Source organism: Neopelma chrysocephalum, unplaced genomic scaffold, assembly GCF_003984885.1.
Source record: "Neopelma chrysocephalum unplaced genomic scaffold, ASM398488v2 Primary Assembly neopelma1_143, whole genome shotgun sequence".
NCBI classification, from domain to species: domain Eukaryota; kingdom Metazoa; phylum Chordata; class Aves; order Passeriformes; family Pipridae; genus Neopelma; species Neopelma chrysocephalum.
The window spans coordinates 2,295,424-2,320,306 of NW_020897805.1; the positions used below are offsets into that span (position 1 = coordinate 2,295,424).

General features: G+C 40.4%; 1 protein-coding gene across 3 annotated transcripts in view; it reads left to right on the top strand.

Moving 5' to 3' along the window:
- Positions 1–2,325: 2,325 nt before the first annotated feature.
- VCL (vinculin) overlaps positions 2,326–24,883 on the top strand; it is a 60,246-nt gene continuing 37,688 nt past the window's right edge. The window contains exons 1-2 of one of the 3 annotated variants that reach the window (XM_027700000.1): positions 2,326–2,809; positions 24,047–24,117. In XM_027700000.1, coding sequence (XP_027555801.1) covers positions 2,642–2,809; positions 24,047–24,117 — 239 coding nt within the window. In that variant the 5' untranslated portion in view covers positions 2,326–2,641. The remainder of the gene's footprint in view (positions 2,810–24,046; positions 24,118–24,883) is intronic. The other 2 variants (XM_027699998.1, XM_027699999.1) reach the window with 2 other exon arrangements.

Consider the following 24,883-nt stretch of genomic DNA (forward strand, 5'->3'; position numbering starts at 1 on the left):
GTATGGGCAAAAACATCACCATTATAACCCAAATAGTGAAACAAACTCTAAATACCAACACATCGCAAATACATATTTTGGCCCTGTAGGTAAGCAAAGTTTCAGAAGGCCACCAAAAATTTCCATCTGTTCTATATTTTACTTTGCCTGTAGTAACTGTACCTGTTTGAGTCACCAAGTCAGCCTTCTATAGTGATTGGATATCACTTTTTTCTTAAGAACATATGCACACCCATGCATATTTCAGGCAGAAGTCAGTACACTTGATCCTAAACCTAAAGCAATTATATTTAATCAAAGAACTTAGCTTATGTACAAGTCCCACAAATTACTAAATACACGGTTTATTAGGTCTGCATAGTTCCACAAAACAGAATTTAAGAGATTATTATTTCATTACATGGACTAATTTGCTTTTTGTAATTCCCAGCTCCAGCACACTGCTATCCAGAAGGATTTTTATCTGTCCTCATTATTACTGATACATGGTATGCAAAAGAGGCACTGCTGAGAATGCATATACTAGAAATGGAAGTATCTGCTATATAGGCAATAGCAAACAACAGAAACTACTCTTATAGTGCACAGTTCAAGTAGTTTAACACACTCAAGACTGCTAAGAGGCTGATATTCCAAGCATGTTTTGCATGCCGATAGCATAATTTGATTATGTTATTAAGCCTCCAGTCCTCTTTCTGAACAAAATGGGATTGTACAACACAGAAATCAATAGTATGACTTCTACCATTGCAAATTCAATAAATACACACTCACAAACACAATTCCAGCAGACTAAAAGAGAACAATAACAAAAAATTTAAAAATTCAGAGGTTTGGCTAAGATTTCTAACCCTGTACAAAATCTGTTATTCTTAACTCTTTAGGCCTACAACTTGTAACTGTCCCTGTAGCTCCAACCATGACAGCACTGGTATGAGAAGGTATAGAGACAGATCTTGAGCCCACGTAAGCCTTACTGACTTAATTGCTCTTTCTATATGTCCCCGTGTCTGCTGGTAGGTCCGGCTGTGTTCAAACACTGCACAGAAAGAACATTGTTTGCTCTGAAGCATTTTGGAGTTTAGCTTCACCTAGCCTGACAGGAACATTGATTTATAGTGTAAAATAGCAGAACGAGGACGAAAACACCTAAAAGTCAGCAGTAACTTTTGAAACCTAATTCTGTGCTCGGATTACCAAGGAAAGGAACAAGTGCAGACTGCAGCCCTGTAACTCCTCACTCAAATGCTTTATTCTATTACCACGAGCGCTGCCCGTGTCACAAGAGACCCGCCGGAGGGCGGGCAGCGCAACGCTCCGTGAGGGCTCACCCGGAGCTGCGCCGGGACGGGAGCCGTGTCCCACACGGGAAAGCGGGAATTTATGTTCCCCTCTGGCTACGGCTTCTACTCCTTCCTCCGACACCACGCCGCTCACCTAAGTGTATTTAAACGAACTCCCGCACCCGCGCCGCTGTTACCACCAGTTACAGGGGTAAAACCTAAGGCGAGGTTCGCTCTCCCACTACGTGACGCCCCGGCCCGCCCCGCAGGGCCGCCGCCGCCTCAGCGCTGTCCCGCCGCGTCCCCTCAGACTCAGAGGGGACACCATTCCCCACCTCAGGTGGGAAGGGAGCGGGACAGAGGGGACACCATTCCCCACCTCAGGCGGGAGGGGAGCGGGACAGAGGGGACACCCCTCCCTACCTCAGGCAGGGCGTGGGCGGGAAGGGGCGCCCGCCACCTCTCCCCACTTTCCCTCAGTGGGGCGGAAGCGGTCGGGACCGCGCCCCGGGCGTTCCGCACTGGGCCGGCTGCGGGCGCTGAGGGGAGAGCGCAGCCCTGCAAGGAGGGGCGCGCCCCAAGCAGCGCCTGGGGACAGGGGGTGGGTCCGGTCCGGCCAGGGCCGTCACCTCCCCCCGGCCGCCCCCGTCCCGGTGATGCCCAGCGTCACACACCCGGCCGGGAGGCCTCGCTCCGCCTCAGCCCGACAGAGCGAACTCGCGCCGGCGGGCGGGCGGGCGTGGCGCAGGAATCCCGGAATCCCGCCACCCCACCGCCCCCCTCGGCCCCCGCTATCCCGGCACCCCGGCTTTAATCGTCTCCTTATATGGACACCAGAATGCCTGACGTCATCCCGACGCTGGGAAACCAGCGCCCGCGCAGCCAAGCTTGGTTGGGAAGGCGGGTGGTGCGGGAAAGGTGGGGGGCGGAGGGGGAAGGAGGCTCTGGAATGTTGATGGACGTGGCCTTGCACCACTGGGAGCGGCGGTGCCGGGTCGGCCATTGGGCGAGGAGGGCGGGGGCGGGAGCGGTGGGAGGGGCCGATTGTGGCGGTTGAAAAGCCGCCGCCTGGCTGGGGAGCGGCGCCAGTGCGGGGTGGGCGCTGTCGGGGGGAGGCAGGAGGGTAGCGAGTTCGAGTCCCGCCTCTGCGAGCCTGAGCCGGGAGCTGCTTCTCCGGGCTGCCGCACTCCGCTCCGGGGCGAGGGGAGGTCGGAGTAGTCGTTTGGTCTCTTCTCCTTCCTCGTTTCCCTCTTGGCGCGGAGGCCGCGGCTCTCGCTGTGGGGCGCCAGCTCGCAGGGACAGAGTTTTCCAGGAGTTTGTGCGGACTTCGGGCCCCGGCCCCCCGCCCCGCCGCCGCCATGCCCGTCTTCCACACGCGCACCATCGAGAGCATCCTGGAGCCGGTGGCCCAGCAGATCTCCCACCTGGTCATCATGCACGAGGAGGGGGAGGTGGACGGCAAGGCCATCCCGGACCTCACCGCCCCCGTGTCGGCCGTGCAGGCCGCTGTCAGCAACCTGGTGCGGGTGAGTAGCGGCGGCCGGCGCCTGCTCCGCGCCTCCTCCTCCCGGAGCCACTTCGGCCGCCGCGGCCAACTTGGGAGCCCGCCCCGGGCTGTCGCGGCCAGGTGAGCCGGCCCCCGCCCCGTAAGGGACCGGCTCCCCGGCGGGGGTGGCCGGGAAGGGGTTAAGTTGGGAGGCTGCCTGGACCTCTACGGCTCCCGCCTGGAAGCCGCCTTGGGCTGTTCCCGCCCCGGCCGGCGAAGGAGCCGGGCGAGCAGTGCTGCGGAGCAGTGAGTTCTCCCAGCAGAGAGTTGTTCGCCGTGTCCGAGCGAAGAAGCCTTTGCCCACCTGAGGAGCGGCATCGCGTTCAAGCGCAGCAAAGCGCGGTGGTTGCTGCTGTTCGTGCCCGCCCCGAAACGCCGCACAGATGGCTCTGAAACGCTGTGGGGTTCCTCGCTGCCTTGGAAACTCCTATTTTAAGTGTGTGCACTATAAAAGGCAATATACTTACTTGGCGTGAGCCCATCCTAAAAAAACCCCACCAAATTCCGACAATTAAACCCCAGACTTCCCAGGCATTTGGTTTGGATTGTTAATTTGGTGAAGGCTGGCCGTTCGTTATCAGCGCAGGAGTCGAGACGGGACAGACCTGTGGTTTCCAGGCAAAGTCTGGAGTTGTAAATTGTTCTTGTTACGTAGCCTCGAGTGTGAGTTACCGATCACTGGTGGGAAGCTGAAATTCCGCTTGAATCTCTCGGTTTCTTGAGAGCAGCTATGTATAGCATGTCTCTTTAAGATCCAAGCATCTGCAGTATGGACACTTCAGTTTGAGAAGTGCAAATGATTAATACGATTGAAGTGTTTTACTTGTATGAGTACTTTTATAACCATCAAAAAATATTTTGATATAGAAAGCACTGTGATGTTGCGTACTCTTTTATTGCTTTAAAAATTACTTGGTAATACTTAACTTACACTTCTGTTAAGTTCATTAACAGTTACTGAATTAATTTTTGAACATCAGATGTTGCTTGCTCATTTTGAATCCTGTAAAATTCTGAAGTAATTCGTGGCAAGCAATACCCTTTGCCAGTAAACCTTACCTTAAAATGAGTAACTATGTACAGTTAAAATACTGTGTCACTATTGACTGATGTATTATGCACTGAAATTGTGAGGCTTGTGGGTATAAGAAACTGTCAAAATGACTAATGTAGGTGATGTGTTTGTTATCTTTTGGCCTGTAGTACTTGCTACTGCTAGAATAATTTGCTACTTTGATATTCTGCAGTTTACTACAGTGTAACTGCATCTCTTCATCCCCGTGACTGTGAATTTTACAGGTTGTGCTGCCTGGAATACTTGTGCTTCCTGCTGACTTTAGCAGAAACTCTTCTTATGAAGAACAATTGGTCTGCAGCAATGAAGTGATGTAATAGGTGTATTGGCTGTCAGGGTGTGAAGCATGAGTGTATGAAATACTTTTCCTTGAAAGGAAGACTTTGGAATAACACTTTGCTTCTCTGAGCTTAGTCTGTATCATTGGGTTGTGTGACTGTTTTTCTCCACCCCACCTTCCTCTCAAAAGAAACTTGATCTGATAAAGTCTCATTTATTGGAGAAATGCAGAAACAGAACTAGTTTCATTCTGCAGCTTGCTAATGCCTACTCTTTTTTCATTTTGGACTGTTTTGGAAGCCTCTGGTTTTCTGTTCTTACCTGCTAGTTAGATAAAAGACTGTTGAATTATTTTTTTGTCTATTAATTTACAAAGAGCAAATAGAAGTGATGTAATCTGAGGTGGTACTTACTAGGAAGATGCCCTGATCTGGTAGAATACAGCTTTGACTACATTAGGAAAAATACAGAATTAAAGTTCTATTTCCTATCTGGAGCTGTGTTTTTCAGTGCATCATTCCAAAGTGTAGATGGGATTTGTGAAACACCAATTTCACTGGAGCAGGAGTATTTATGCAGACAGGTTATCAAATTATGAGCCTTCTGGTGTCCTCACAGGTGACAGCAAAGATGGAGTTGTCAGTGCAAGCAAGAGAGCAATGCCAATGAGCTGCCAGCTCGTTGTGTTGCTCGCTGTCTGCTCTGGGGTCGTCGTGTAGCGCGACTGTCACAAAGTGCATAAGGGGAAGTGCTGATGAGCAGAGAATTCTTTAGTGATAAATTGTCACACACAGCAGCACTGTCCTCCAGCTCCCCAGCCTATAGTAAGGACTCCACCATTTGGAAAATGCAACATTTAATTCATTTAACTATTGCATCTATAAGTAACTGCTGGTGGCAGTGTTTGAAGTCCTGACACCCATTCTTGTGCAAGGGCTGGGAGTTGTGCTGTGTGGGGAAATGGGTTAGGAAATGACTGTATGGCTATGAGGAAGGACCCATGTGCAATAACTTATTTTGTTGGTATTCCTGAGATGGAGTTAACACAATACACTATACTCAAGATGGAACAGAAGTCTTAATTTAAGACTATTAGATAAATTAAAAGGGAGTCCTGCTAAATACCTTGATTTGAGATGTCTATATGAGAACTTTTCCTTCAGTTTGCATTTAACATGCATTTCTGTATTTTTTGTCAGAAATGTTTGTGCTGTATTATAAGGTTTGCCTGAAGCCATCTTAAATTACATGGATATTTTAATGCAAAATTTGCACACCCAGGAAGACCTGTAGAGATGCTTCCTTGTCAGAACCTAGTTGTAATCCTGGGTAAGAGATAATACAAGTCATTGTTGAAGTTAATGAAATAATTGAATCTTTATGAGTTGGTCTTTCCCATAGTAAACACTGAAGAAAGACTTGGTATTCTGTTTCCAATATGTGGGTTTGATTCTACTGCATCTTGAATATTCTGTTAGGGTATAGCTTTTGCAGAACAATTCTCAAATTGTTTTGAAGTATTTTGATGAAGTTTCTTAACTGTGAGATAAAGTACTTGTTGCCCATGCAAAAGTTCAGCATGTGGAGGGAGGTAAACATCAGAAGCTTTTTTGCACGGAAATAAGCTTTGACTGAAGCAAAGTTATTTGAGGGAGAGGCTTCAGATACCACAAGACTATTAATGTACTAAATCTGTTCTTTTTCAGCAGAAAATCTTTGTTTTTATTGGCCTATATTTGTAGTGGATGTGTGCCTTTTATGGGAAGATTGGTGCTTGGTATTAGCTGAAGATGTGATGCCGTAAGTCAACAGAAGTGGTGCTGGTGGTGGTAATAGTTAAGACCACCCCATGGGTAGGGAATAATTTTAAGCTTGCTAAATATAGTATTAGTTCAGTGGAGAGTGAAATGAAATTCTGAGTTCTAACTGGTCAAACATCCTAGGGAAGAAATGAACCATGTGGTGGTTTTCTAATTGTTTGAGGTTTTTTTTTTGTTTCCTAGTTCTTTGGTTTTTCTTGCCTTTTTTTTTTTAAACACTCATCAGACTTTTAGCCTACTTTTGAAAAGAGGGATTTCTATCAGAGATGACTAATGATGATGCAGAAATCTGAACCCAATTGCACACATTATATAAATAGCTTCATTTCATGGAGGAGAAAAAAAATCTACTTTCCAATAGTGAATTTACAAGCATTTATGTTCAGACTAATGTTATATTATAGCCAAACAGAGAAAGCAAATTGTACTCTGTTTTAAGCTCCATTCACTTACTGCCTTGTGTGTATTGTGGCGTTCTGTCAGTACAGGCATAGCCCGCTCTGGTCCCTTCTCTGCTGTTTGGGGCAGAATTGCTTCAGAGCAGTGCTGCTGTTGCTCTGCCAAATACCAACAATACCATAGGTGACTCTGCTGAGTTTGACAGAATGGGAAACAATTCTCTGCATGGAAATTAAGGTAGCAGAAGGGACTTGGGAAGTACACATAATGTGAATATTGGAGCAGGCTCAGCAGCTCAAGGAGGTGTCTGTTTTTCAGAGGCTGGGTTTTTCAACCAGGTCAATGGGCTAAAAGATCTGACGTGCTTTACCTTAGACCAATTGCCTGACCAATTACCCTGTTTTCATGTCCTTCATTTTTACAGAGTTTGAGGCATCTGAGCAAAGTGATACTGCTGTGGAATGCTCGTAATGAAAAGTTTAAGACATGGTAACAAATGAAGTGGCTGAGGTCTTTCAGAACAGATATCTGCTCTGAAAAAACAGTGCTTGTTTAGTTGATAATGCAGCTTCTGCCTTTCCATCCTCTGTGCTATAGGTGCTGTATTTCTGTATGTTTCACAAGTGTCTACATGCATCCAGTTTCTATGACATTATTTTTTAATGGGGAAAAATTGATTTGCTCTCTATTAAATTGTTAACAATCATGTTTCTCAAGAATGTGTTCTTGTTGGATGCTGGGATATGCCTTTATTTACCTCCTGATATTTGGAGGCTTATGGAACAGTACTGACATTTCTGCATCTGAGTTACTAACTCTAACTAGCAGCTCAGAATAATCATCAGGAAGGGTCTCTTAGATTATAAATATCGTGTCTCATAGTCATGGTTTATCAGATGTTTCCTCTAAGTAGAGCTGGGCCAAGCACTATTTTAAAATGTAAATAAATGTAGTCTAGAGTAAGATTAAGCTTAACCGGAGACTGGACTCGGTGAGAACAAGACCCTATAGCACTGGATCAGTCAGTCACTTGTGTCCGAGGTTTTTGTCACTTCCTGAAGTTGTAAGGTCAGTGTCTTTACCACCAGCTGAAGCCCACCCCATCTAAGCACAATTAAAACCACCCAGATAACTCTTAAAACAGGTGAAACTTGATACCAGTACTTAGGCAGTGACATAAAGTGTAAACTATACAAAAAAGCTTAACTGTGGAAGAGTTGCATTTAGTGTAACTGTAGCAGCTGTCTTATCTCATCCTAGCAGATGAAGTAGTAATCACCTGAAGCCATTGGCATGTTCTGACTGCATAACCATGGGCCTCTCTCAAGTGGGAAGTTGGCTGGGGTTGTAGGGCCAGGTGGAAAGTGCTGATCATTTTCCCTGGACAAGCTCTAAATTGTCTACTAATGTCGGCAAATCACCAGCTTGGAAGTCACCTATTTAAATGAATTTGTGAAAAATGCGGCCTGCCTTGAAATCATTGTCATGATTGCAGCAGAATTCAAATACATGGATAGACCATTTCTCCTCATTCTAGGCGTTTGACTGTTGTGGACAGTAGATGGTGAACCAGCTTTATCATCCCTAAGTTTTCTTCTGCCATAGCTGACTTGCCTGTAACCTAGGGTACACAAGGCAGGAGTGACCTTTTGTGAGCAGCCTAATGTTTCTCTCTTTTGAGAGAAAAGTTAGCTTGCAATATTTATGTTTACATATTTATGTATCTTGGAAAAGGATGGAGAAAGGAAAAAGATAAACTTTTTTTTTTTCTGGCAGAATTTTCCACACAGTGCAAAAGATGGCTCTCAAGGGGGTTGTAGTTTCTGCATTTTTTTAACTGATGTTTGTAAGTTGCCATGGGATATGTACAGATCTGTGCCTTCCCATCTCCAGTTTATTATATTGTTATGTTTTGAAGCTCAAAGAAATGGTCACTAGAGCAGCTCATCTGAACTCTACACAACTCAAACTTAGTGACAAGTGAATGAGGGTACCAGAGTAGGCCTGATGAGCTCATGAGAGAGTAAGTATTTTCATTACAGGTTTCTATGTGTAGTAGAAAACTGTGATTAGTGTTTTACAAATAATAAAAATTTCCTTCTTTTTTTGAAATAGAACATCCTACTTCAGTGTACCAGCAATTTTGACAGGGATTGTTTGCCATATTGTGGGAACGGTGGCCATATGCTCTGAGAAAGTGGATAAACCCCATTAGGGTGTGTGTATGGGAGGGACTGGGAGAAGAGTGATTAATCAGACAGAAAGCAACTTTGTAATAACAAAAGCACATCATAGACTTCTTTCTTTCTTTTATCTGTTAGGAATTATCTTTACGTAAGTGATAAATTAGATTCTGATTTGAATGGAATCATCTTTGTTCTGTTATTGTGTTTGGATACTTAATTTATACCAGTCTCCTCCATCAGCTTTAAAAGGGATCTTTTGTTCTCTCTTCCTATAAATGTGCATAGAGATGGTGAATGCCTCCATTAGTAATTACATGCAGCTTGCTTTTTGGGTATAAAACCAGAATATTATTGTGGAATGGATAGCCTTGAAGTGGCCTAAAAAGTTCCATATGCCAAGAATCTGGAGGATGCCACTCCTGCCCTGGAAAACTTAATATGTGCTTTCTGCTGCATAAGTGAATTACACCAGTGTAGGAGGAGCTGTTAAACCCATGTTAAGTGCCAGTGTTTTTAGCTATTTATTCTTCCGGATGTCTTGTAACTTTGGAGTGTGATGTAGCTGTGCTTTGAAACAAGAAGATACTTTTCTCCACACAGTGGTATTACACTGTAGACATGGAATTTCTTTTAGAGGTTAATAAAAATAATGAACCAAACAAAACATGGTTCAGGAATGTGTAGCTTCAGAACATTAGTGGAGTAACGTACAGGTGTTTTCCCCTTCCTGATATAGTTGAAATTTGGATTGATGAAATAAACCTTAGAGAGGATTTGGGTGGGGGTGCATCCAAGCAGTGGTTTTAAAGATGCATTAGCAAATGTGTTCTTAATGCTAGTTACTGGAAATGATGCCAGTTTTCCAGAGGAGAGGATAAGTCAGTCCTAGTCAGTTCTTGCCTTGAGTACTCCTTAATTTTGCTAGTGGCTTCTTCACATATAGCAAAGATTGGCTCTTTATCCCAACCTCTCTGTTGTACAGCTTCTGTTTGTTGCTCCTAAGCTCTTGTTTCTGATTGCATTGTCTTACTAAGTTTTACTATCTCTGTATTTTTTCACCTCCAATATGAAGACAAAATATCTACTGTTAGCAATGACAGCAGAAAATTGATATTACTCACACTGAAAAGCAAGTCAGCCTGGCAAACTAGACTTTAAGAAACATTGCAATGTAAATTTTTTTCTTTGGTGACACAGTTTATGTTCTATCACTGACTCAGTCAAATGATATCACAAGCAGTTCTTGATACAGAACTTGACTCTGCAACCATGTTTCTTAATTTCTGCGAAGTGATAACTTTTCTGACATTATCTTTAAACACAACAATAGGAGCGGTGTTACTGAATTTGACAGTAAAGTGCTTTTTGTAACTATGTAACTGTTAAAGGCTTGTCCACTAAATTAGTTGTAATCTTTAATCAACTTGTGTTGATGCATGGAAATAGACCACAGTGGGTAATGCAGCTACCTGGATTTCAGAACATACTTTGTAGATACAAGATGACTTGCTGCATGGGAAGATGAAATGATGAAATAAAGACTGGATCTTTTCAGTTACAAATACTTCCCCAATAAGTATCTCTTCAAAACAAAAGCCTAGCATCCTAGCCTCTCAAAACCGATTGGGTTGGGAATGGGGGACGTGACCTTAAGTGCATGTTTGGTGGTAGGTCTGGTTTGTCCCTGTAGTAACTTCAGGTCCTAGTGAATCTATGAAAATATGAAAAACTGGCTAGAGAAACAGTAGAGAGAGCAAACCTTTCCTTTGCTTACTTTGCCTAATAGTTAAAGCGTACTGAAGTATGACTTACCTCTATCCTGAGACTAACACCAAAGTTTTGTGTCCCAATATACTGAACTCACTTTGAAACAAATCTCTTATTCAGAAGTAAATATTGTTCTGATGCTTCAGAATAGCTATTGACAGCATGAATAATGAACAATGGATAATGATACCAGCTAATGAAAGGAGAAAGAAGAAAAAAAAAACCAAACCCTCTTCATTATCAAAGGCTTTCCACAGTGACTGTAAATCTCAGCTCATTGACTCTTAGTTGATAATGATTTCTAACTCCTTCTCTCACTGAGAAAACATGTGTTGGAACAGTTTTCCAGTATCCTGACTTCATGGGTAGGGTAGGAAACTGATGATTCATGGCAGGTTTCTCCAGTGAGGAGTGGAGAAAAGAAACAAGCTGTTTATCTTGGTGTTGGCCTAGGATACTTATGAAGAGACCTATTGTAATAATGCTGCATTGCATTTTGCATCAGTGGTTACACCCACAGAATAACAAATGTAACTTGGTCTTCTTTCACCAAATAAAAATTTTCCTTGTGCCAAACTCTAAGTGCATCTCGGGGACCAGGGATTGCCGAAGGCAGATATTGTGAGAAAAGACTGAGGTAAATAAGGCTTTGAGTACCTCATCTTTTTCTGTGTTGTGGTCAGCACACACTCCCCAATTCCACAGTGGGCCCACATTTTGCCTAGTCTTTGTCTTGCTGCTGTATTTACACAAGCATTTTTGTTTATTGTCTTTCATGCCCCTCACTAGATTCAACTCTAGATAGACTTTGTGATGGACCCCCTCTCTGCATGCTCAGCTACTGTGTCTTTGCTCTTCCTGGCAGGAATGTTCTGTTCATCCATGCAGGCCTCCTGCCACCTTTGCTTGTCTTCCTGCTCATCAGAGTGACCTCTCCTTGAGCTTGGAGTAGGTGACCCTTGAAAATTAATCAGCTCTTCAGAACCCCTCTTTATTCTAATACTGTATCCCATGTGATTTCTCCAATTAGATCCCTGAAGAGACTAAATACTGTTCTGAAGCTCAGGGTCTGATTTGTTGAGTTTCTTCCTTTTAGGATCCTTAATTCCACCATCTAATGGTCACTGCAGCTGGCATTTGCATTCCCAACTGATTTTGTTCCCTGTTTCTAACAGCAGAGTGCCTCCTACCTTTGGCTCCTCAATCTGTATCTACTAATGAAAGATGGTAATTAGAGCCTTACAGTCTGTGAAAAGGAAAAATACAGGCAAGCAGTGTTCTTATTAAACTGTTGGTTTTTGTGATGGCCTGAAAAGGTTTGACTCGAGCAAGTGTCATCCTTAATCTTTGTTCTCAGGTATATATAATGCATAATTGAAAAATAAGAGAAAGTACTGAAAAAGTACTGCTTTGGTTAGTTTTACAAGCTTTATGCTCAGATATCTTTGTGTGTGCAGCTTAAAATGTTTGGGTATGTTGCAGCTGTTCTGGTCTCATTGCTCAATGTTTAACTTCTGTTTGTGGGAATAGTAAAATACAGTGGTATTCAACTGGAACTGCATTTCGGTAGCTGAGTATTAGCATGAACTAGAGACAAGCGTGTCCCTCCTTAATAGCTGTGGTAATTAATTTCATAAACAGGTATAGTCACAGAAGTGCCAAAGTAGCAGTATGAGAAATGGTGGTTATTTCTGCAACCCCTGAACTGATGAGAGGCACTGTGGTCACCTTAGCTAAGTTGCTGTATGATGGCAAACAGTAATGACTATTCTCAGCCTTTCTTTTTGAACAGGTGCATCAAAAGGTGCCTGTTAAAGGCTGAGCCAGGAAAGTCCATATGAACTTCCTTGCCTGTTCTAGTCCTTCAACCATTTTCTGACTATCAGCTCTCCGGTTTCAGAAGAGTCTGACTCCTCCTGTCAAGCAGGGAAGATGTTACAATCTGTCATCTGGAACTTCAGTTATTCCAGCTTCCTCTGCTATCTTCAAACCTTTTCCTGAATTTGGAAGAGGCTGCATGTTGCAACTGTTTTTGAGGGAAGTATTAATAAAACTTTCTTTTCTTATGCAGGCTTTGTTTTGTTCGCCTGCAGAAACAGACTTCAAGGAGACCGATAGTCAGTGCATGTGAGACACAGATAACTTGTAAATTGCAAGAATTTTTGGGTGGATTTGGTTCCTGATGACCACAAACTCAGTTACAGTTAGAACAAATGGACTTATTATAAATGAATATAGTACCTGTGTGTGCATAGGCAATGAATGGTTAAACTGTTCAGCTCAAAATGGGATATAGTAGTACATAACTGAGGGAAACAATTAATACTGAGTGTTAGTTGTATGCAGGCTGGTATGTGCAGCCTTCCAATTTAAACTCTGGAAACCTTGTCCTTTGCTAACATACATGCATGTAATCATCTCACTTAGGAGAGGTTTTGAATACTGAAGTGTGTGATGCACTGAATATTTATCTAAAGAGTTATCACTGTAAAAAAAATTGCAGTGTCAAGCATATAGCTGGAAGTTACTGGAAGTTCACTTGCTTTTGTGTGTCTGTTTGCTATTAAAATCACAGGATTTTTTGTAATTTTGTTCAAGATTGATCACAAAAGCTGTTTCAGGTTTCAACCTCTGAATGTGTATGCAGGTGTCTATATATCCTTCACCTAAGTCTTCAATAGTTAATTTGATCACAGACCCACTCAGTGCACGAAATAAAACTTGTTATCAAATGTAAAAACACTTTCTCAAATTACTGCATAACTCTTAGAAGTTTTTAGTTGAGATGTTAAACTGACTAGTGTTTGAACTACACTAAAAATCACTTTCATGAGCCTAGCTGTCTTTGCAGCTTTTGCAGCACAATAGTTGTGCTGAATAACAGAGATGAACAAATGAGGTTTCTCTCGAACTACAGAGAAGTAGCGAAAAGGTCACCTTTTATTTAGCTTGCCCTGATACAGTGACAAAAAATGGATTGTGAAGGGCTAGTAAGTGCCAGACCACTGACTTAACTGTAGCAAGTGCAGTGCTGTTTGAGTCTCTGCCACACCTATAAAATGTTCCCTTTTTCTCAAAAAATCAGGGGGTGGGGAGTAGAAATCTCACTAAATTTTCAGGGGGTTTCAGTTTGACTTCAGTTTTTCTCCAAGGACAAAAAATGTAATAGCATGGCATTTCTTTGATTTCAGTTAATGCTGGAGAAAACCTGCATTCCTCAACTCTCTGACTAGATTCCACGGGCACTTGAGCTGTCAGACCAGCTGAGCCCAGCCCACCCCCCCCATGCAGCAGAATGGAATGTATTTTTTCAGTTGATCTGATTTTTTGTTGGGGGTTTTTTTCCCCTCTTCCCAACTTGACATCAGTGATTATTGTAATGCAAAGCCATGGAATATGCCGTGTTTTATCTGTCAAGTGCAAGTAAATTTCTTGCATAACAGCTTTGCACTGGCAATTTGGGGGGGTATAATTCTAATAGCTTGTCAGTTCTCCGATTACTCACAGTAGTGTAGCACTAAAGATACTTGTGACCCTGAAGTGGTTATGAACTGCTACAAAGTGTTGTTGTGGCAGATTTTTACGTAGTTGTCTTGCACTTTTATTGTTGCAAAGGGCAAACTTTTCGTGTATGTGGCTTCTTAGTTGTCAGCATCACCAAAATATTTATAACTAACTTGGTTACAGTGTGGCAATGGAGGTAGTAAGGCATTTGTAAACTTGATGGATCTGGCATTTGCTCTCACAACTGAGTACAATTCCTTTCTTCAGACAGGTTTTACTATTGGTTTGTTGTCTGGCCCAAAACCTTGTATTTCTGTTTGATGTAGAATAATGATTTTTCAGAAGAGTGGTTCTCTTCTGTTCTGTTGCTATTAAACTTGGAGCAACTTCCTCAAATAGGACTAAATGTTGGGAACAAGTGTAGCTTCCTGTTATGGGAGTTGCTTTTAGTTTGATTTGCAGCAATGCTGATGTTCTTCTTCTCAACCACATTATTACAGCAGGTACTGTAACTTCATCTGTATTTCACAAAGATTTAAAGGCTTTTTCATTAATGTCTATTAAACTTGTAAGAGGATTTTAACTGTTAGAAATGGGTGGTCCTTTGATAACTGTGGAGTTGATTTGTCAACATTCCTGTAATGTGACACAGGAGTGGTTTACTGTTATATGTGAACTGGATAATATCATATGTTTGTACAGTGCCTGGCACAATGGAGCTCTAAAATGCTAAGAAATTGTAGTGGGGAAAAAAAAAGGTTCTTGTTTTAAAGGAGTTGAACTTTCTGATGTCTCTGATTAAAGTGTCAAATTTAATTATTAGTTTTTAAGACAAGTTTATAGAGGCTTTGCTTCTCTACAGCTTCTAAACTAACTGGGATTGGGATTATTCCTTTTGTATGCAAGAGGTGAACCCAGGCTTTGACCAGCTTTACCAATCACGAGAACTTAACGAAAGAAGCAGTTTTGGCAGATATTTTGTATGGCACTGGACTGTAACATTCAAGTTGCATGGTTATATTACCTAACTTTCTCCCATGGTTTCAACTGAGAATTGAGTGTAGCTCTAACATGACGCTGCTACTGATAAAGTCTGTCCAGCCCATCAAGCTGCCTACAGTACTAGAGCCAAACAAATCCATTGGTATGAAGAAAATTGCCACAGATTTCAGTATTATGTGAACTAAGCTTTCCAGTAGAGGCTGCAAGGGAAGGTGTAATGCTTTCATAATGCTTTAATTGGGTGAACATAGAGAAGTATAGTGTAACGTATATTAATGTTAGTCCAAAACACTGTTTTAGAAGTAGGGTGGCTTCAGCATTGATTTGGGTGGAAATAGGTTTTAATGGCTCAGCATTGACTGTAAAAGTGGCTAAGAGTATTAATTCTACCTTACATACCTGGAAAATAATAATTGTTCTGAGTGAGAAATTAGGTCTGTAGAATGAATTAAATGATAAAAATCCTCAAAAGAATCAGTGACAACTAGGAATTGGATTATATCACTCTTATGGTCATCCCTTAGTAGAAGGTTTTGACTACACTGGTAGCACTTCCCGTTATACCATAGTTTATTAGCTTTTACTACAACAAAAAACCACAAGCCCTTAATGTCTTCAAAAGATTTTTTTTTTCAGTGTGAGTCAAGAAATCAGTAGCAAATGCTATTGAAAGTAGTTGTTTTTAAAGCTTTATTAGATGTGATAGTGATTTGTTACGTGACCATATAGTAAGTTTAAGATTTATTAAAAACTAATTTTAACAGATGAATAAATCTTCATCTAACTTGGAATTAATGCTGGATCAGACACTACTTCATTTGATTTTTAACATCCTCCATCAGTTATTTCTGCTGAGTGGCTGCTTTTTAATAGTTTGCAAATTCGTTGTGGTGACTCTGCACATAAGTGGGTCAACTTCTACATGCTGAATTCCTTGCAGAGCTCATATAAGTGGTCATGAGAATGGAAAGCAAAATCAAACTGGAAAATAATTGCATGATATCAAGTTTCTGACACACTTATGTTTTTAATGGTACTGTAAATGAGCACTATCCCTTGGAAAAGAGCCTACCATTTCTAGTTACAGTCTCTTTAATGTAACTAGATACTGTTGTGTCTAATTAAAAGATACATTTGACATGTGAGCAATGATTTACACCATGAACTTACTGTACACTAGAATTAACTGTTAGTCAAGTAAAGTAAGACTCTTATGGAAGACAGATTGTCCAGTATGCTACAGAAGGTGAATAATTGCTATAAAACACCATGTAGTACATATCTTGCTGGTGAAAATACATTTGCTGTGGCAGGGTTTATGCCAAAAGATGAATGTGGAGAGTTTCTGTTGCTTCAGCTATTTATTAGTGAGTACATGAAGATATTTTTAATATCATATTAAAAACTCAGTGAAAAATATTACTTTATCAAAAAAGGAATTTTAAGTAAGTATGTTTTTTTCTTTCTCATGCTTATAAATTTTGTCTTCCTGCAGGAAACTGTTGCTGCCATGAGCTTAGGAAAAGCAATCTGTTCTCTGGAACCACTGATGCTCTAGGAGAGACTTGATAAGGGAAGTGATGCTGCCCTTTCTCAAAAAGAGAGAAATCACTGTTGAACTGTCTGGTATTCAGAAGTCAGTACAAGTTTGCATATAACAACTAGAAGATACTAAAATTCAGTACCTGGTATGGCACTGGTATGAAAACTGTACCCCTATGTTTTCAGTTGGAGTATATTAAAATGCCTCACTTAGGTGACAATACCTGTCAATTCAGCAGTGTTTACAAAGATTAAAATGGATTATAAAAAGTAGCAACAGATTTTATAGTTAATGAAATAGCAAAAGGAAATTAAGACATTTATTTTGGACATCTGCCTTGTACCTGATTTAGTCAGTTACTCCTTGAGTAACTTTCAGGTGCAGAACAGTAGAGAAAGAAATTGCTGTACTGTTCTGCATTTGAAAGTTATTCAAGAAGTAATAGAGAACACATTATTTTGTCTTTGCTTTTTTCAGCTTCTTGAATATTTTCTGTGCCAACACATGTTTAAGTGAAATACTAATGTAATCTTATTGTTATAGAGACCACAACACAACTTAGTTTGTCATTCTGATGATGAAAAAAACATCCTGGAGAGAGAGTCAGTTACTACCTATGTGTAGCTATAGCTTGGGTTGATTTAAAGACTCTGCAGTACAATATTTATCTATATTAGAAACACAGATTTTCACAGGCAGCTCTGCTGTATCTGGAACTAAGTCTTTCTTCCGCTTGATATGATCTGTGCACTTCCTATGGTAAGACTTTTTGGCCATGTTGGTAACAGAGTAATACTAAAAAGCCATAAGATTAAGTAAACTTTCTAAATGCTTCTACTTGACTTAACACTTGGAAGGCTGGGAGGACAGGATGCATCTCAATTACTGGGGCAGGAGGGAGATCCTTAAAACCCAAATCCTCTCCAACATGCAGATATCAGCAGATTGTCAAAGATGGCATAAATCTACCAGCAGAATCATAGTGTTTGGTTTCTTATTTTTCAGACAGGCATCTGAATAATGAGAAAATTTAGCTCTGAAATGTGTTATTTTTCAGTATAGTACTAAATCTAAATCTTACTGCGTATGTATACATAGTAAGAGGTGCTCTGAAAATAGCGTTTCACAGACCTGGGTGTATGGAAATGAACTGTAAGAGCTTTTGGAGTCTGTATGCTGTTTGGTGTGTAGTGTTTTTCTTTTGACTTTCTTGTAAGGTAAAGGTAGCTAGCTGCAGCTGTCAGTCTTATCTGTAGACTACAGTTGCTGCATCTTATTTTTTCTGATGAGTTTTCTATATGCCCAAAGGTGAGAGATGACAAGTTATTTGACTGAAGTGCAATGATAATGTCCTACAGTAGTTTTAATTTAAGTGGTGATTTGGAAGAAGAAACTCTTCTCTTGATTAAAAGAACTAATTTCCAAATTATAATAATTCTGTAAAAGTCTCACATAATCAGTATGTATTTGTTTCCCTCCTCTTAAGCTAATCCTGTAATTAACCAAACCATGCAGACCTCAGCTCTGTACTGGTAACAGAGTTAGTAGATAATAGCAGCATGAATAAGTCTTTTGGTACCCAAATGATGTCACTTTTTGTTTTCCATATGGTTCTTGTTTCATAGTTCTGTATTTTACTTGAACAGCAGGATTTTCTTAGCCTCGAGCCAATTAAATTTTTCTTAATCACCAGTGTAAACAGATAGGTCAGTTTGCTGCTATTGGGGACCAGATGGCTGGAGTGTTCTAATTTACTTGCCAGATGACTTTGAAATTGTACCTTGCTATGCCTGGAATGCAGTCTCCAGGGCAATCATGAGAAAAGCAGGAGTCTGTGTGCGGCTTCTGTGCTGACTGAAAGGCCGAGTGGAGAGGCTCAGATTCATCAGGCTCTTCAGTTTCAGGCCTGGCTTCAAGGAAAAGTCATGACTGATGTCACTGGTGGTATATGTGCATTGTTCATTTGGTGTAAACTAAAAGCAGGAAGTGAATTTAGCTGCACATTTCCTTGGACTTATTTTTCAGTCTCTAATTGCATTGGCCTGTTCCCCTACAGAGAAGCAGAAAAACCTTAAGCTTCTTAAACCACTGCTGAACTTGCTAATTGCAAGTGATATATCAATCACATTTATAATTCAAAGCAAGATGAATAGAATGATGAAGAAATTGGAAATTTGTTTTAAATGCTTCTGAGAGCCTTTAAATGAACAACAAAAGTTTGTGTTAAAAAAAAAAAGTTATAGCATGTTGAGACTCACTTTTTTCAGTCTTACTGAATGAGAAGGATTAAATTGTGAGGAGTGACCTGTAAACTGGTTCTTTGATTTTTCTATTAACATCTAAAATTACTTTTTTTTTTTTCTGTTCACAGTTTGCAGAAATTCTGTCTTTACTGGAAGCTGTTTACGTATGATATTATTTGAGTGACTTGTAAAATTTAGATGAGACCAAGAAGTTTCATGATGTACCCAAGGCTGTTTGACTTGCATCTGACGAAGTTTGATGCTGGGCTGCTATGCCAGGATGTATGCAAGTCTGTTTTGTCATGTTTGCCACATGGATTATGGTAGCTAAGGGTCAGGGCATGATAGAAACAGCTCCAACAGCTATATTTCTAAAAGAGCTGAGAGAAATACATCAAAATGCCAACAATTGGATCTACTTGACAGTGTAAATAAAAAAAGAATGTGGGTTGCAATCGAAATACTGTGAGTGACAAGAACAAAGATAAACAGCCAAGTCCTGTTTGGTTCTGTGTGGGGGTTTTGGTTTTTTTTTTTTTTGTTTGTTTTTTTGTTTTTTTTTTTTTTGTTTGTTTGTTTGTTTGTTTGTTTGTTTTGCTGCCAGGGCTCCTTCCCAAGAGCTTTCCATGTAACTGGGCTCCAATGACTGGTTTCACAAAAAGAAAACCAAACAATTTTGAAATAGTTACTGAACCCTTGCCGCTTCTGAACCCACTGAATCAAACTGTCTCTGGAATCACTGTGGGATAAAGGACCAAATTTCTAGGTCTTCAGTGGACAAACCTTGTGTGGAGGGGTGAACTCTGAAAGGCATAGGATTCACAACTGGATACTATTGATTTCAGTCATCACTTTCCTTATGTTGTAGTGTGCAAGTATGTAACCTGAATTCAAAGTGCTTTCATGAAGATTTAATTCTGTCTGCCCATGCTGTATTTTTTAGTCTGGACTGAAATGTATATTGTCTCTACCAGCAAGGAGTAAGCATAAATTTGGTGTAACTTTGGCTTGCTTCTAGCTCTACTTGATGCCTTGTTCATAGTCATGAGATCTAGGCCGGTTTTGCTTTCTTAAAACGCAGGATGTAGGGAAAGCACTGGCCAACTCCATTTTGAGATGGATTCTAGAAATGGCTATGCAGTGTAGAGGCTGTTGTTGCTGTAGAGTTGAAGCAAGTACTGAAGTTTATTTTTTCAGGACAGACATTTAAAGAAATTGGGAAAGAAGTTTCAGGGGACTTGATGGAACTGCACTGGTGTATTACACATTTTTGATGTGAGATTTAATGCTCCTATTGCTGTCATGATCCTTCCTGGAAGCTTGCAAAACGTGGAAGAATGCATAAGCCATCAAGTGGATTTTTAAGTGAGATGTCTTATGGTAGAGTTCCTTTTACAGCATACAAACTAGATCACTTGGTGTGGCACTTGGATTTGTCAAGCAAAACTTATACTTGAGCTTATTTCCTGGGGGAAATGTGGGGCTCTGCTAGTGTAATAGCCAGGGCTGTTATGTGTTCACTGGATGATGATGAGGGGGGAATATTTTTAGGCTCCTTGCTAAAATGACAGATGTTTCAAATTAGCTTCTGGAACACTGCAAGAACTAATTCTTCTAAGGTCATCTTCCCTTTTAACAGGGGAAATCATATAAGCTGCAAGGAAAATTTCATTTCCAGCGTTTGGCAAATTGTCAAACTGGTATTGTCAACATAGGCATTCAGAAGAATCTTTGTTTAAAAAAATATAATGACCCTCAAACAATAAATTTTGGACTCTCATCTTAAATATTTGTGTTTTGTTTGATATGATACATGCAGTTTGTACTTTGAAACTTGTAGAAGTGAAAAGAGCTAGATATTACTGGGTGTTTGTGGTGTTTTTGTTTAAACAAGCTTATAGAATTACAGAAACTGAAGCTACTTCCCGTTCTCACTGAACTGTATGCAGCAGGCTAAAAAAAAGTGGGAAAGGGACCTTGTGGGGTGCTCTTGTGTTTGCTTCTACTGCAGAAAGGACGATGAAGCTGCAAAACTGGCTATAAAGAAAAAAATTCAGCCTGATGAAGAAGTTTTCCTTTCTTTTCCATGGAGAAAATACTCCCCATCAGGAAGTTTAAAGCATACTGATCTACTAATCAGTGGTAAATAGGAGTGTGTGAGACCTACAAGCAAAGTTAAAAGCCAACAGCAGCAGGAAATCTCAATCTCTTCCTGCTGTTTATAGCTACATTTCTATAAGGCTTTTTAGTGGTCATATATGCCCTCTGACTTGTGTGTGTCCCATTTCCTTTAAATTTCTCGACTTGCCTGTCTCTCGTTCCCTGTTTTTTGAGCAGGGAGCAAGCGGGAAAACAGCTCACTCTTTTTTCAACTGATTTGTTTCTGATCTCCCCAAGAGCATGGAAATTAATATGGATGGGTAGAAGTTGTAACTATGACATTGTCTCGGTAAGGCTTGCTTGAGAGCTTCCCTTGTTCTGTAAGGCACAGTGTTGAAGTTATCCCTTTACTGTGTTGGCCAGGACAGTTCCTTTGGAACCATGAGTCATTACCACTTCAGCATTATGTAAAAGCAGAAGCTTCTATATCATGGGGACTGTTGCTTCCCAGTTAGTTAAGGTAAGATTATTTTAGGAGGTAATAATATCTGAAACCCAAGTAGGAATGCTGTTGTTTTTTCTACATGTGTACTGTTGGATAGAAATAAAATACATGTTTCTCAGATGATAGTTTTGTATTAGTGTGAAACTTGAGAAGCCTTCCATCTGAAATAAGGAATGTGTAGATACTGCATCTTCAAGGAGAAAACCTTTTATTTGCTTGGTACTGTAGTGTGGAGAAGGTAGAGTTGAGTGAATCTCTACCTGGTGTTACACTACTGTGTCCAAAAATTGCTTAGGCCATGTAAAATCTGAAGAAACGGGATCTTATGAAAACTAACACAACAACAACAACAAAGAAACCCCTAACCACAAAGCTAGAAAGGAAAACCCACTAAACTCTTCTGAGGTTATAAATTTCTAGTTGTGACTGTAGCTTCATATTTTGAGACTTTGCCTCTTAAATGTCATGGGGACTACATTTGTTCTTTATGTGCCATCTCTATACCTTGGCCACAAATGCAAAGAACAACTTCTGGAGAGGTTAAGTAAGAGCTATGTAAAGAGGAAATGCTTTCCTTGGAGGAACAAGGTTTTATACCTAAACAGATGCAGGGAGTGCATGTTGAATTGGTGTGTGAAATAAGGTTGAAAGTCCTTTTTACTAGAAAGGTAGTAGACCTTTTTAATTGAGGCATCATGGGAACTGCTGGAAATCTTATCCTGTCTCTGTGCTATACAGTGCTTAGAATATGAATGGGTTTAGAAGAGAAATGTTGTTGGAGTTTAAGGTAGTTTTTTGAGATTAAAACTCACCACAAAAAAAACCCCCAATCAAAATGGGAGTGGACTCATATCCTACATGTTACTTTCATTTGAAGACCAAAGATCCTAGGTAGTTATAGCAAAGAATGTCTAAATACATGTATGTATAAATATAAAAAGTAGGTGTATGTATATGTCTATACTTAGCTGATAATGCTGCTTTGAATAGTAAACCTAGATCTATCCTTTGATAGAAGAGACTTATGCTTTCCAGACTGAATGACAAGATACTTTTTATATGGTCTAATAAAACTAGGAGTAATTTTAAATACATTAAGCATCAAGTGTAACTTGTGCAAAAGTTGTTTCTTGGTTGCTCCTGACTGATTAATATAAAATAACAATGAAGATTGCTGGAATGGCCTTCAATGTGAAGTGCCCACCCCATTGTAAACTTTATTTTTTTGCATTCTTAAAAAATTTAATGTCTTCAAATGTATTTTTTCAATATACTGAACTATATGCAGATTGGTACAGCTGCAAGAAAAATCTTGAAGGCATGGTTCTTGCAAATAAAATATTTTCATTCTCTTCATTTTCACCTGGTGGCAGTCCTTTGTGTGAACAGTGTGGAATCCAAAGTTAATATGAATTACTCTGCTTTTCGTGTCATCTTGATCATGCACATATGCATACAAACTTGTGAGAAATACAAATAATGTTTTTCCTGAGTGCAATGGAAATAATTAGAACAAAGCAGGCATACTCTCTGGTGGGTCATGTAACCCTGTCTCAGGATTTGGGGCATGAGGTCCATTTGGAATCGTGCTTCTGAGGCATTGCCATGAAGTTTGGGAGTCAAAGCAACACTGCAGTGCTGTGTGTGAGGAGGGGGCAGGATTGTTGGTGAGCCTACAATGAACACAAGAGACAGAAACCTACCATAAAATTCAAGGCCTTTAACTTCCTTTTTGGTCTTCCTTCTTTACTTCTAAGTAACTATGTGGCTAATCATGAGTGTAGTACTAGTATCTATTAAAAAAAAAAGGCTAGGCTGAATCTGTGAAGCAAATAGAATACTAGGACCAATGTGCTTCTGTAATGTTCCTCTGAAAAGAACCAGACCAAGGAGACAGTTTTTGGCAAGCGGCAAAAATTTGCAAGGAAATGGTGCTTCTGGAAGGCTGTGCAGAATTAGAATTGGCAAGTGCTGTGAGTACTGACACACTACATCTTCTGTCAAAAACCAGCAAATCTTTAAACACCAGCTGATCAGGGATTTTCAGGGCTATCTTGTCAGCTTGAGCAGGTCTGGCAGCTCTTAACACAAAATAGTGTCTGGGTTAAAGACCTTCTGCTTTGTGATGCCTTTGTGAATAGCTTATTCAGCTGGAAAATACAGCGAACAAAGGAGCTGGAAATATTTTGTCAAGTTGGTGATCTCACAGTTCAGAGAGTCAGCTACCAATTATAAAGACTTCTATTGTATAACACAAGAGCTAGTGTACAGAGAACTCCAGATCTTACTCTATCTCTTTCTTTATTAACTTCTGCATAATTATTTTTGCCTAAAGGATGCTGTGAATGTGGATGTGGGGTGTATTCTCAGTAATTAACTACATTTTTCTAATAGACTAAGTTGAGTAGCAAAATGAGGGTAATTTTTTTTAACTTTGAACTTGATTTCTGATATGTGGGGACTAGGAGGGAGGGAAGCCTTCAGACTTCAGTGATTAAGTTTTTGCAACTAAGCGCAGAAAAAAAATAGTATTGTTTCTGTGCAGAGTGGGAAGAGGGAAAAGTGTGTTTGTCTGTCCCTGTTCAATTTAGTAGAGATGTTGGTAGGAAACAATTCATATTTCTAGAGCATTTTGAGACCAGATGGTCTCAAAAGCAGACACAGCAACAAGAACCTAGTGAAAGGAATTATCAGTAGTGCATAGCGGGTTTTTTTGTTGCTATTTTGCTATTGGCTTTTATCTGGCCTTTACACTGAAATTTTGATTCTGAAGTGTGACTTCTTTCTCCTGCAGGTTGGAAAGGAGACTGTGCAGACAACAGAAGACCAGATCTTGAAAAGGGATATGCCACCAGCGTTTATCAAGTAAACTCATTTTATTGTAAATCTTGTATTGTAGGTAGAGGAAACCTGTTCCAATGGTAGATTACTGTTACTCATTTCTGCTGTTCAGATTAGAAAATATTCTTATGTTTGAAAAGTTCTTAGGTGTGTTGAGGCTGACTTCTGTCAGGAACAACCTTTTGGGCAGCAGTGACTTGTCCTGTTACATTCTGTACCTATGGGTACATATATTGGGTATTTCTTCCTTTAAAAATAATAATAAAATCAGATTAGCAGTGGTACGTACCTGCATGCTGCTGTAGTAGGTTTACCTAACAGTGCCAGAGATAATGTGGTGTTATCAATCTCTTCTGTTTATTTGGTGGATGGAAAAGTGTGAATTTGTCAGTATAGGCAGCTGTTGCATGTGATATAACTGCTTGGAAATATAAGATACTTGAAAAGCAGGGGCTTACTGCAGACAGTCTAGTAGACAGTAACTCCACTTAGAGCAGACACTCTTAATTCTATGACTTGCTGTCAAGGACAACTGACTTTTCGTCTCTTGCCTTAAGTCTTAAAAATGATACCTCACACCTTGTTATGGAATTCCCAAGCTGCTCATTGCCACTAGACAGACTTCTACTGAAGTGACTTTGCCCTACAATCTACTGAATATGGTAACATCTATTATTGTTGTTCTGTGCATACAGAAGGACTATTTTAATGTGTTTCCAAACACCAAACAGGCAGATAGTCAAAACAAGAAAGCATTGAGGCAATTAAGGAAAATAATAAAATGGAGAAG